Source organism: Liolophura sinensis, chromosome 6, assembly GCF_032854445.1.
Source record: "Liolophura sinensis isolate JHLJ2023 chromosome 6, CUHK_Ljap_v2, whole genome shotgun sequence".
NCBI lineage: Eukaryota > Metazoa > Mollusca > Polyplacophora > Chitonida > Chitonidae > Liolophura > Liolophura sinensis.
Window position 1 is genome coordinate 9,610,438 of NC_088300.1, and position 14,724 is coordinate 9,625,161.

At 39.2% G+C, this 14,724-nt stretch overlaps 1 protein-coding gene across 2 annotated transcripts; it reads left to right on the forward strand.

Annotated features, from left to right (window-relative positions):
- The first annotated feature begins 6,372 nt into the window (after positions 1 to 6,372).
- On the forward strand, positions 6,373 to 14,240 carry LOC135468909 (ribokinase-like). Of its 2 annotated transcripts, none has more exons than XM_064747378.1 (8): positions 6,373 to 6,456; positions 8,270 to 8,402; positions 8,844 to 8,907; positions 10,097 to 10,159; positions 10,465 to 10,629; positions 12,123 to 12,214; positions 12,616 to 12,804; positions 13,700 to 14,240. In XM_064747378.1, the coding sequence occupies exons 1-8, from the start codon at positions 6,395 to 6,397 to the stop codon at positions 13,877 to 13,879; spliced, it is 948 nt and encodes a 315-aa protein (XP_064603448.1). In that variant the 5' UTR covers positions 6,373 to 6,394; the 3' UTR covers positions 13,880 to 14,240. The 2 variants fall into 2 exon arrangements, with proteins under 2 accessions (XP_064603448.1, XP_064603449.1); XM_064747379.1 differs by lacking the exon at positions 6,373 to 6,456 and adding an exon at positions 6,898 to 6,954.
- Positions 14,241 to 14,724: the final 484 nt, after the last annotated feature.

Sequence of the window (14,724 nt, forward strand, 5' to 3'; positions counted from 1 at the left end):
GTCGACTGCCTTATAAATATGTTTCCGGCTTAAATTATAAACCTGTTTACGCACACGGAGGACATAAAATGTCATTGACTTTGATAATGGCCTATACGTTGGTTGGCGCTACAATGCGCTGGTATTATAACACATTTTTATAAAGCATTTTCTGCTACAAACTGCATGTTTCTATATATAATTTCTGTAATACAATTATGTCCGAGGTATTAACTTTCTTTTCTTTTTTACGAGAACGAACACTATTTTAAAAAATGGAGATGTTAGTAAATGTGTATTAACCCCTATTTTTGTGGTGAGGTTTGTAGTTAGAGTAATCCGCTATATTAACAACTCCCTAGCTTCAGGGTACAAGCTTACTATACGATATAATACAGGGATTGCTATGTCAATGGGGGAAGTAACAAAGTACAGATCAGCTACATTTTTTGTTGAACATATTGTTATAGACTGAATAGTTGTCAGGCTATATCGTTAACCGGCACGAAACCGACTATACAGATAAAGATTTAGTTTTTTTTTAACCATTACTCAGTTGGAGCATCAAGCTATTCTGAATTAGTTTTTACACCTCACTGAGCAATATTATAGAACAATAACATATTGATTACAGAGCAGTGAACAAAATAAAAAATAAAGCATAGGTGAACAATTACGAACAAGCCTTGTGGGTTCGATATTTTATTGATTTATTGATTTATTTCTCGGCTGATGCAGGGGAATGTCAGGTCACGCATGAAGTAGTCACGTGCATGATCGACTATCCATTACATCATACTCCTTGCAGCGCATGCGTCACTCTACTTTTTTTGTTCCGCACAGTGATCAAGTTTAAATAATATCTATCGCGCAAATAGGTCTATTCTTTGATTAAAACAAGTTTTGTATTACATTAGCTATACTTGTGTTAGATGTGACTCCAGAAAAGCCCATATTTATTTAATTTATTTGTTGTTGTATATCGCTTAAATGGAGTCTCAAGTTCCAACTGGCCTATAGGTAGAGAAAAACAAGCACAGCTTACAGGTGAAACAACCACACCTATCCAGGAGAACGATGCTTATGATATTCAAACATCATGTATTATGACCTATTTTTGTTTTGCTCATTTTATTTTTCATTTTTATTTCTTTATTTTTATTTTTTTTTATATTACATCATAAGGGGTTGGTCTCAAGAATTTCGGATTGTGTGCGAAAAGTCAGTGCTACGACTGGCTACTTTATAAATAGTATACCGGCAGCTGGAATGTGATATTAAATTTTCAACCGTTGTGCGGTGTAGTGGTGTGGTGAATAGGACTGGGGGAGGGGGCTCCATTTTCGAGGTGGTTAGCGTGCCAGCGCGGCGCAGACCCGGGAGCAGTTCACCAATGCGGCTATGCCCGGTTTCCTCCCACAATAATGCTGGCCGCCGTCGTGTAAGTGAATTATTCTTGAGTACGGATCAAAGCACCAATGAAATAAATAAATAAAAATAAAATATTTAAAGTACGGTTTCCTTGAAAATTGACGACTTTTTCTGAGATATCCATATTTAACGATATGAGATATCCATATATGTCTGTCTGTCTGAATGGATGAACGTATAAATGCAGGGGTTTAACGTCGTACTTAACAATTTTTGTCATTTGACGACGAGGAATCATTAGATGTGTGTATACAGTGTGTTTTCTTGTGGCACGACGAGTCCATGCAGTCAAAGTGCTGCTGTCACTGAAGTATCGTGCCGGAGACACCAGATATGAAACCCCACCCAGTGACATTATACAGACACCGGGCCAACCAGTCCCGTTTCCTTGCTCTGACCTTTCAGTGGTGAGCGCCAAGTGAGGCAGCAACAAGTACCATCTCCCGACTCGGAGGCAAGCACTCTGACTATTAGGCCACTGAAGCCATATACATGCGTCCATGGATGGATGGATGGATGGATGGATGGACGGATGGATGGATAGGTGCGTGCGTGCGTGTATGTGTATGTATGTATCCTTAAATTTTCTCCATACACAAACACTCACCCCAAAAAATCTCAGTGTCGAGCATTAAAAAATGTCTATTGTGTAAGCAAATTACGAATTGATGACATCACAAATTGTGTGAGTCACTCGTAATTTACTGGCCATTGCCTTGTCATGGGAAAATTAGACAGTTGAAATGTGCGTTATGTCAATATGATTAAAAAGGGGCTTCATTTTTTACATTATGAAGTCAGGGAATTTTCGCATATTAACATGCGTTCTGATGCACATTTTTATTTTCGGACATTCTTTATATTTATCACCCTATCTTTAGATCATGATCTGAAATACGTATAGCTATCCACATATAAACGCATGCAACCAAGGTGCTACTAAGTTCTTGAAACTATTTGATCTGACATAGAGGAAAGGTGTCGCTCTGATATTAATACATCATGGACATCAAAACAACTTTTCAAAAAGACATTGAAGCAATTTAGCTGACTAGGCAAGGAACATGTCATCGGCGTACATACGAAGTTGATTATTTAACACATGGAACGTTGCCAAGTATTTTATCCTCAGCGATAACAGTGTCCACAACATGCTCATAAACAGAAAATATATAGTGATGGGGAACATATCCTGCCCTGTCTAATTCCACTGGAAGGACCGAAAAACTCAGAAACGGCACAGCCCAAAGTAACTGTAAAAGGTCATTGAATCATATAATAACAAAGAGCAATTTCACATGCAATGTTATGAGGCACCAGGCGATTAAGTTATTGGGCTTATTAAGAGAGTAAAGAGTCCTTTCCTGGGAGCGATAAACATTAATTACTTCATAATAAAGATGAACGAGGTTCGAAGCCAAGGCGGGAATGAGAAATATATAGTATACATGTAATAAGATTCCCTTAATGTAATTTGGGCTAAACCAGCTACTTAACCACATTCACACAACATATGTTATACCATATTTATCTTCTAAAAGGATACTTGTAAAGGGAGTATAAAGTAACATTGTTTTACATAACAGTTAGTAGGGAGCTCAGGGTGATGTGCAACAGGTGAGTGACCATTCACACCGCAAGTTAGGTCATGGTAACCAGCGTGGTACCCACGTGCTGCCCGTTTCGCCCACGCGTACAATTAACCTATGACCTTGTCATGCCCTTGAGAGGGCCGTAAAAGGTATTCAGATGTCAATGTTTTCCAACCAAATGTCACGATATTTCCCAGCCAAGCCAATTTTAGTTGCAAAGGATTTCAACTTTAAAGCTTTGTTAAACTTAGTCAAACACAGTTAAACCCTGCAAAAACATTTTTTCTGTAACTTTAAATATGTGTAAAACGTCTACTGGTCTAAAGTCAGTGGCATTATCAGTTTTCATTGATTGTTCATTTTACAAACGCAGACTGAAACATGTGTGGATTAATCAATACCGGTACCTTGTGTTAGATAACATTTTCCCAGATTCGACCAGTGCGGTCATTCACTGACACGTTGTCGCCTTACAAACCCTATGAAAAGCCCAAAAGTCCACTTAGGTCTCATAATTCCCTGTCAGTTAACGCGAACCAACATGGGGCGTTCCGGAATGATCACCGCAGGTTTGCTTATAATAGTCTGCGTTCTGGCCAAGTTAGACACGGTGATATCGGAGATTCCAATTGGATCAACATCAACAACTGAGCCAAGACCAATAACTGACCCAAGGCCAACAACTGAGCCAACACCGACAACAGACTCAACACCAAAACTAATTTCCGATGTATGGCATACGTATTGGTCAACGAAAAGTAGTAGACCGACAAGCTGGCCAACAACCGGAACCTTGTCAACAAGCAGACGAACGAGGCAGTATGGAACAAATGATGACATCTGGCGGCCAAGCTCAACCACAACAACAGCAAGGCAATACGGAACAAATGATGACATTTGGCGGCCAAGTTCAACCACAACAACATCAAGGCAATACGGAACAAATTATGACATTTGGTGGCCAAGCTCAACCACAACAACATCAAGGCAATACGGAACAAATGATGACATTTGGCGGCCAAGCTCAACCACAACAACATCAAGGCAATACGGAACAAATTATGACATTTGGTGGCCAAGCTCAACCACAACAACATCAAGGCAATACGGAACAAATGATGACATTTGGCGGCCAAGTTCAACCACAACATCAAGGCAATACGGAACAAATTATGACATTTGGTGGCCAAGCTCAACCACAGCAACATCAAAGCAATACGGGACAAATGATGACATTTGGCGGCCAAGCTCAACCACAACAACAGCTAGTAAATACGGAACAAATGATGACATCTGGCAGTCAACCCCAACGACAGCAAGAACGACAATGCCGCCAAGACTACCGTGGATTGCCAGGAAACCTAACTTCAATTTACTTCACCCGATCTTTGCTAAGTTACTTTGGCTTTTAAATAAAAATTACCATGGGAATCGCAAAGTGAGTACAACAACCCCATCTATGAATACCACAACTGTTTTGGCAGCCACTGACGGCAGCAACACATGGGTGCCAGATATGCCCGGAAACCAAACGGATAACCACAATATAACAATGCTACCGATTCAAGGAAACAAGAACACAACAATGCTACCTACTGAAGGAAAACAGAACACAACGATGCTGCCTACTCAACAAAACAAGAACACAACGATGCTACCTACTCAAGGGAACCAGAACACAACGATGCTACCTAATCAAGGAAACCAGACCACGAATATGTCTTCTGTCCAAGGAAACGAGACCATGGATATGCCATCTATCCAGGGAAACCAGACAATTCAGTTCCCATCTTTAACTGGTAACGAAACCATTCCAACTGTTAATCTGACGTCAAATGGCACGGGAAACCAGACACAGGACTTTCTTATCGTTTAACAAGTTAGAGGTGCATAAAACGCTCATTATCAAACTGTTTTAAGTAAAGAAAAAATACAGAATTTTGATTCTGTTTTTATCTGTTATCTGGTGCACTACTTTTAATAACTCATGTTTTTAATAAGTTCAGCTGGCTTCCGTTCCGGCCGTACATGTGAAAGTCGAATTTTCCTGGGTTTCCCCGGGGCTCTGCCTGGTTTATCTTATGCTGACCTCCGTCGTGGAAGTGAAATACTCTTGAGTAACGCGTGAAACGTCAAGCAAATAAATGAATAAATATATCCGTATATGCTATGCATATGTATTTTGCTGTACCGTTCAGTACATTCATAGCTATTCAAACAGACTGGAACACTGTAACTGTAGCAAAGGCAAAACAAATAAATAAATTATCCGTTTCCCTATGCTTTAGATTGTGTCGTTCAATTTACTATTTGTTTCACGCAACTGTATCCCATATACGTCGTAGGTTCCAAAGCTTGTGAATGAAAGAAAGCTTGAATTGAACACACAACCTCACCGATCAGGGCGTCAAGTATAATCCTTGGTGGCCACACATTTGAGGTCACAGTTGATGTGCATCGCTGTGTTGGGAGACAAACTTTTGTCTGTTTGACACTGCTCTAGCTCAGGAAGATTTCACATATCGGGTGGTAGGAGGCTTTATGGGTGGACGAGATCGGACGAGGTCCGAGGGAAAGCAAACACATCTCTCCAGGTAATGGATACCCCCACCCCCACCTTAACACACGAGGCGGAGAGATGGGGAGAGAGGTGGAGGAGGTGAAAGGAGAGAGGAAAGCACGGGGGGTCGCTGTCGATTTCAACGGGCGTTTGTATGAGTTCAGTCTGAAATTAACTCCAGGTTCAGCGTCCGTTGAAATGAGATGATAAAAGAGTGGGGTCAGTTGTGTTTACAGGCAGGAGAATGGTGACCGTTATATTATTATATAAATTTATTAAAGGCATTAAATGAAGTTTATATCAAAAGAAAGACCATGAAGCATTCGACAGGAAAATATTTTTGTCGAATTTTTTAAACCGAGTAAAATGCTTTAAAAACATCAGATTCTTTGGTGGTCTGTAGTGGCCCAGAGGGTATCATCATCAAGTCACATCCACACTTTCCCTTAAAACAGTTTGTTGACGGTTGAACAAACCGTTAGCTCTACATGTGATTCTCTATGTTTTTAGTAACAAAAACCTGATGTGTCGTCCATGGTTCAAATATGGTTCCAAATTCATTTTACTGAGCTGAAAAAATTCTCAAAAAATAAATCCAACTATTTTTGAGTGCAGTTTTAGTGGGTTGTCATCTGACAATTTTTTTAGCGTTAGTTTTTTCTTTGCCGTTAAAAATACAAATCAGTCAAACAAAACATAAAAAGAAAAGAAAAAAATTCTAATACTCATTTTCTAAGCTAACGTCCGACAACGCTAATTAACTGTCATAAGGTGTCAATGATCAAAACACTCGGTTATTTGAAGATCAAATTTCATTTTCGTGACGGATTTAATGGTATACGCGTGTTTTTCGCCTCACCTGCGATATTTCCTCAACATTTACTTGGCGGAGAGGTGAGCGGGTGTTTTACGAAGTACTCAATCACATTTCACTTCTATGGTCACGGAGGCCACCTCTGTGAAGAGGAAACGGAGCAGCGAGTGTAGAACTTTCTTCAGAACTCAGCGCCATTTCACATTCGATCACAACGATTCGACACTGCACACTGAACGTGTTATACAGCTTATATTGGCAAATTCAAGTGTATTTAAGAATAGTCTTGCATGTTTGCGTGTTCCTATCGTTCAGTCTAAGAAACGGACCCGAAATTAAACTAAATAGTGACATATTATATGTACTCTTGTTAAATCTGTTGCTTTATTGGATGTCCATACAATAGTTTCTGTGTTACGTTCACTTAAGAAATGTCCTATATTTACCCCCACCCCTTGATGGACATAGCATAAGTTATCGCCCTTGATGCTCATGACCTAAATTAGCGGACGACAGACAATACTTAGATTTATGATGGATGTGGTTGTCGTCGGGAGTTGTAATGTCGATCTGATAAGGTAGGCTAAATGTGTGGAAGATCTATCAAAGTGACAACGTTCTACTTGATTACGGCTGTAAGCTTAATACTGATGAACAACAAAACATGCGCGGAAGTGGACAACCGGCAACTCATGCTCCAAATAGCGCTTTCAAACTGCTCACCGTGGCTGGACGGCGGGCTGTTCAAATTCAATGTAATAGTTCATGCACAAACCATGACCGAATACTCCCTTTTCTCTGAAAATCCACAACATGGAAGACATCTCCCTGCATCCTTAATTGAAAGTAACCATGTTAACCTACACACTTGTTAATATTAGTACTTATAATGGTAGTGGCTGAGTAGGTGGCGTGCCAGCACGGGGCAATGACTGTGTCACCAGTGAGGTGAAGTCCAGCTCATGTTTTGCTTCCTCTCCGGTCATGTGTGGCAGGGTCTGTCAGGAACCTACGCATGGCCGTGCATGGGTTTACCCTGGGCTGTGCCGGGTTTCCTTTCACCAAAATGTTGGCCTCTGTCATATACGGTGAGTGAAATATTCAATCTTGAGTACGGCGTAGAACACCAATAACGTAAATAAACAAATAAATATCATACAGGCCCATGAACAATACCACATTGCCGGTTCAAATCCATTTCTTGCTGGTTTGGGCTTGAGATTTGTCAAATATATGCTTATTTCTATGTCATTCAGGTGGGTCAGTCTGTCTGTCGGTTGCTCTCTCAGTCTGTTGGACATTCTGTCTGTCTGTTTGTTGTTCTTTCTGTCTGTTGGTCATTCTGTCTGTTGGTCATTCTGTCTGTTTGTTGTTTGGTCTGATTGTTGGTCATTCTATCTGTCTGTTGGTTATTTTGCCTATCTGTTGGTCATTTTGTCTGTCTGGTGTTCTGTCTGTCTGTTCTGTCTACCTCTCGATCGTTCTGTTAGTCTGTTGTTCTGTCTGTATGTTTTTCATTCTGTCAGTTTGTTGCTCTGTCTGTTTGTTAATCATTCTGTCTCTCTGTTGGTTATTCTGTCTGTCTGTCGACATGAGTCTCTTCTTTTGACATGGGCCATTCACTTAACAACAGGCCTGCGTGCAAGATGATACAAAACCCATACAGCGGATGTAACAGCTAATGATGATTTACAATTATTTTGTTCTTGGAAACAAAAAGTTTAAAATTCATTTTAAAATTTTGTTTGACTTGGAAAGTTTAAAAAGCACGGCAAACAATGGTCCCTACAGATGACTCTGGTTAATAATTCTGACTCATACCATGTTATGTGTCAGAAGTGTTGATCTTTTCTTAACTGTTTTTTTTTTTTTTTCTCTTTCATCATCTTTCAGTTATGTTCCTCGATTGCCCAAGCCAGGGGAAACAATTCACGGGAGTCGGTTTTCTATAGGGTTTGGAGGTAAAGGTGCCAATCAGTGTGTTAGCTCAGGCAGACTTGGTGCAAGGACAGCCATGGTTGCAAAGGTTAGAGATTTGTTTTTCTAAAATTGTGTCACAAATATGTAAATGAGCAATCAGATTTTTGCTTGAACCTTTTCTCATCTTTCCAGATGCATGGCAGTGTTCCACATAAAGAGCTTGTTTGACATATCAGAGGAGAGTTGGAGAGAGCTACTTTTGAACTCTCTTTTTCTTGATCTTGATATTATTCCACAGAGTTGCATTGTCAACCAACCACTGATAATTTTGGATGCGTGTGACTGGAATTAAAACTGTTGATGTGTTATATGTAGAGAAACCTTTATGTCTTTAGTATCTGCCTATAAAAGGTAAAGTATATATGAAATTGAAAGTTAGAATTATTGCAAGGTACTTATTATTGACTCTGACACTTCATTTTCATATTTACAGAAAAATAATGTTTTGTAATCAGATAAATAAAACGATTGTATAATTTGTTTTCAGATTGGGACAGACTCATTTGGCGATGATTACTTGAAGAATCTGCAGGACAGTGGTGTTAATACAGGTATCTACTGTGAGGCACATTATAATATCACCTGTTATATTTATTTATTTATTTGATTGCGCTTTTACACCGTACTCAAGAATATTTCACTTGTACGACAACGGCCAGCATTATGATAGGAGGAAACCAAGCAGAGTCTGGGCAAATGCATGACCATCAGCAGATTGCTGGAAGACCTTCCCACGCACAGCTGCATCTGTTATGTTTAAATGTAATTAATCAGGTGATGCTTTCAAAGCCCTGTCAGGCCTGTTTTGAGGTTAAATTGACATTAAATTATCAAGTGGAGCTGGAGAATGAGAACATCAGTTAGTTTTGATTTCAGAGGTGATAAAATCCTTCAAGAAATAGAGAACCATGCAGCTAGTATAGTGTTTGATTATTTATGTACTTACTTGATTGTTATTGGTTACACCAAACCTGTGGATGGTCGTGGGTTTCCTCCGGACTCTGCCCGGTTTCCTCCCACGTTAATGCTGGCCATGGTCGTATAAGTAAAATATTCTTGAGTATGGCATAAAAACACCAATCAAGTAAATAAATCAAATAACTTAAAACCATATTTGAGAATTTTTCTCCTATAAGATGAAGGGAATGCTCATGGGTAAACCACTCACCGTTTGCAAGTTACAGACAAAGTTTTGCACTTGCGGCATACAAATATGCACATCATACTGGTGGAAGGCAAGAAGCTTTCTATGAATAACAAGCAGTGAGAGCAGTGGAGATTTGCAAATTCTGTGTCTAAGGCCTGTTTTAACCTCATATGTTCTTAGCGATTGTAAGACAAGTAAATTTAACCTCAAGACCATGGCCCACCGCCTTTAGTTTTTGACATCACAGTAATTGATGTAACATGTAATAAATGACTCAAGTTTGAATGATCCTATTTATCTTGAAAAGTGGAAGACAGGGTATTATCCTGCAGGATAAATTCATGTTTCACCATCAAAAATAATATGTTGTGAACTCGATTTGCCTGTAAATCAAGGAGTGGAACGCAAACCACACAACCCCATGTATCAGACCTTGTTTTATTCCAACTTTTTTGTCATCATGGAATACATTATTACACTCTGTACTTGTTTTCAGCACCTAAAGACTTTGGGATCAGTTTAAAGAAATGGCTGCATTGCATTAGAGGGCTGCTTATTGACTGTTCACAAACAATAATTAAAATATTTTTCAGATTTTGTGTATAGAACATCAGAAGCCTCAACAGGAGTAGCTCCTATCTCAGTTACTGATGAAGGTGAGCCTAAAAGAGGCTTCTCTAATTTTGAGTCGATCGTTATTGAAGTATTTAAAGTTGTAGTAATAATTTTTTCACTGATGTTGCTGGATTTTTAAGATGACAGTTGTGGTCCTTTACATTTCTGATCAAGCACCCATAAATAATGAGATGCATTGTCTTCATATAAATACAAAAACGAAACATCGTCTTCTCAGTAATAATAACATCACTTTACTGTAGGATTTGACATAACATTTTTATCATTTGTTTTTCTATTATTCATAATAAAAATATTTATTTAGCAATTAATTCCTTTGTTCCAGGTCAAAATGCCATTGTGATTGTACCAGGGGCAAACCTGCTGTTGACCGAGAGTGATGTCATAGCTGCTGAGACACTCATCCAATCAGCAAAAGTCCTCGTCTGTCAGTTAGAAATTTCCCCACCCATTACAGTCATGGCAATGAGACTAGCCAGGAAACATGGCGGTAAAACTTCAAATCTGATGATATTATTATATACATGTATTCATAGCACCTCGGATATTTAGAGGCTGTTTATGCCAGATACTGATCTGTTCAGGCTAGCACTGGCTGATTGCTTAATGTGTGTGGCGTTGGACTGAATAGAGTGTCATGCCAGGTGTCTGTGGTGTTGGACTGGTTATAGTGTCATGTCAGGTGTCTGTGGTATTGGACTGGATAGAGTGTCATGTCTGGTGTCTATGGTATTGGATAGGGTAGAGTGTCACACCTGGTGTCTGTGGTATTGGACTGGATAGAGTGTCATGTCTGGTGTCTATGGTATTGGACTGGATGGAGTGTCATGTCTAGTGTCTTTGGTATTGGACTTGGTAAAGTGGCATGTTTAGTGTCCGTGGTATTGAACTGGGTAGAGTGTCATGTCTAGTGGCTTTGGTATTGGACTGGGTGTATTGTCATGTCTGGTCTCTGTTATTGGACTGGGTAGAGTGTCATACCTTGTGTTTTTGGTGTTGGACTAGGCGGAATGTCATGTCTGGTGTCTTTGGTATTAGACTGGGTAGAGTGTCATGCCTAGTGTCTGTGGTGTTGGACTGGATTGAGTGTGATGTCTGGTGTTGGTGGTATCGGACTGTGTAGAGTGTCATGTCTGGTCTCTGGTGTTGGACTAGGTAGAATCTCATGTCTGGTATCTGTGATTTTGAACTGGGTAGAGTGTCATATCTGGTGTCTGGGGTATTGGACTAGATAGAGTGTCATGCCAGGTGTCTGGGGTGTTGGATCAGGTATTGTGGCATTGGACGGGGTACAGAGTTATGTCTGGTGTCAGATATTGGGCTGGGTAGAGTGTCATGTCTGGTGTCTGTACCGTGTTTTGTGTTAGACTGGGTAAAGTGTCATGCTAGGCTTATGTGGTATTGAACTGGATAGAGTGTCATGTATGGTGTCTTTGGTATAGGACTGGGTGTCTGCAATATGGTCCTTTAATGAAGCAGTAAATGTAACAGCACTGGGATCTTGTGTTCCTGTTAAGAGTTGGCAACACTATAAGCAGACCAAAATAAGGTGAACATGTATGATGTGGTTGTGGAGAGTGAATGTATAATGTATTTGCAATGTTTTGTGGCTGCTCACTTTGTAATGACATTAACAATGAAAACGAAAGTGAATGACTATTTTTTCCTTACAAAACAAAAATCGCCAAAATCAAATTAAGGCCATTGTTGCCTTAATTAATTGTTATTTTCTCATATATTTTGACTTATTTTAAAGCATGCTTTATGTTTTTAACGTAACATTTATATTGATTGGTAGGGAAAAAATTAGTACATGCTGCAGAAGTCTGGTATCCCCAGACCAGAGTATATGTATCAGAAGCAAATAGCAGATTGTCATTGTGCTTTATATTAGCATACACAAAACGTATCTTTGACAGCTTGGAAAATGCAACTGAAACCTTTCACCTTTTACACTGTACTGTTTGTCTTGCATTGTTTAAGTGCGGACAATTTTGAACCCTGCTCCTGCCCTGTCAGATTTACCTGAGGAAATGTTTACACTGTCGGACATCCTGTGTCCAAACGAGACAGAGGTAAGAATCACTGAGAAACTAAAACATGTGGAAGCAGCATGAATGTATGGGAAAATGTGCTCAATCAGTCAGAGGTGAAATGGGGAACTAACTTGTCTCCTAATTGCCTGACATTGCCAGAAGTAATTCAACCCTGGAAAACAGTATCACTTTATCATCTTCTCTATAACTTTTTGACTTTTAGTCCATTAAACGGTTACATTTTGTGCATGTGGTAAAGGACCCAGTTTGCTCCAGAGCTACAAAATTCTGTCACTAGATAATATATGAGACTGCAAGAAACAAAGAGTAATTTGTAAAGGGTACTAAACGAGATGCTAATTTTTGTGTTTTGTGACATTTGTGTAAAGGAACATTACCTAGTTTATCTTTCTAGACATATTTTTTCTGTCTGTTTTTAGGCCGAAATTTTGTCTGGGATGTCAGTCAAGTCAGTTGATGATGCAAAGAAAGCCTCATTGTTGTTGTTGGATCGAGGCTGTAAGGCTGTGATTATCACACTTGGTGAACAAGGTGCTGTTGTTGCTTTCCAAGGGGAGACTACTCCTATACATATCCCTGCCAAAAAAGTGAAGTCCATAGACAGCACAGTGAGTTCAGGGTTACAATGGGCATGTTAAATGTCACAATCTAAAAATATCCCAGAGTATGTTAGTTATGTCTGGTTCTTTTTGTTCTTCATACTTCCTTCAATTTAAAACCCCTCAGTAAAAACTCAGGCTCACTGTAAATGTCTTTGTCCAGTGAGGTCGCTGGTATAAACTCCACCTCTGGCTTCCTTGACTGCAGCGTTAAGTCAGGAGGTTTGTCAGATACTTGGCTAAGGGAGGAGGTTTACTCCACTTTCCCCAACCATTAACCTCAATAACAACATCATGTAAGTGAAAACTTCTTGAATGTGGTTATAATCAAATAAATATCCTCCCTTCGTAATGCTGGCAGCCGTCATATTTTGTGTGAAATGCTTTGCTTTCAGTTTAAAGTGACCTAATATGGCCAGAAAATAGAATATTGATCAGGCTGACAATTTCTGTTAAATGATTCATTTTTATATTCCATGATGTCTTATCGATATACATGTAGTTTTCATTTCACTTTTGGGTTACATCTTTATGTTGCTGCCCTGAAGTGATGGTTTCACTGATCAGACATGACATAGCATGTGGCTGTGAGGACTTACACTTCTGAACATTGTTCTCCGCCCAATGTTGTGACCTTATTTTTAATCTGAAATTATGTGTAAAATAGTGCTAAAAGACAGAGTGATACCCTCACAGAAAGGAAAAGCCATCATCTATTGTTTGCAAGGCAAATGTTGATATGGTTTGTCTTGACAGCACAATCTGCACATAGCAGATGAAGTTCAGAATTTGACATACTTTGTATATACAATTATGCCAGTATGTCTCGTTTAGTCCAGGTTCTATGTTGTCATATTGCTACATATATCTCTCTTCACACTCTTCCCCTCTTTCTGTTCTCCAGGGTGCTGGAGATGCCTTTTTGGGAGGGCTGGCCTTCTACCTGTCCACATTGCCGGGCCTGGAGTTTATAGAGGCAGTGAGAAGAGCTGGGGAGATTGCCACTATCAGCGTTCAGGCGGAGGGGACACAGAAAAGTTACCCCTACAGAGCTAATCTGGAGCCTCACATGTTTGCTGTGTGAGAACCCTTCCCTGTGAATAAAGGCTCTGGTCTCAGGATCACAAAGTGATCTTAGGCCTAAGTCAAAATTTCAAATCACTTTAGTTGTTATTTCTTACATAACAAGGAAAAAATATTGCTTGACAACAGAAATTCTTGGTAAGTTATTGAAAAAAAAAATTCAGAAATGAAATTTTGATGTCATGTAGGGGGTGAGTGGGCAAAGGTTTAATTTACAAGGTTCTGTAAAAACTTGTTGGTAAAAAATAGTTTCAGAAGTTTTGAAACAAGAAAGCCAGGTGACTTTGTGTATTTAAGGTTTCAAATCATACAACATTGCATTGTCTTAACATATATGAAGATTAAGTAATTCATTCATGTGTACCATTGTAGGGGTGGGGAGGAGGGGAGGGGGAGAAAACGGATCTACATTTGAATGGTAACTGATGCCATGTAGTTGTGGTTGTTCCAGTTTAAACTTGTAAAAAAAAAAGTGGTAGCCCTCTTAGTATTTCACTAAAACATAAATTTGAGAAGTTTGTTTGACATCAAAATCAAAAGAATAACACAAGTATTCCAGTTTTCTTGGCTTTTTTCCATAAGGGTCAACCCAAGGTCCTGTGGGTTGAAGCAGTAAAGGACTTTCATGCTTACAGGGCACATATAATTCCAATATTTATGTAACCTTAACTTTATATGGCTTTTCCCTTCTTTACTAAGACTCATTTAAACAGGGCATATTGTTTTATAATGTGAGCGTCTACTTGCTCTCTTTTGTATTTAACCACAATTTACCTGATTATTTAAATGGAATCTTTGTTGTTATCTTCTTAAAGTACATAAACATGTGTATTAAAATATGACATT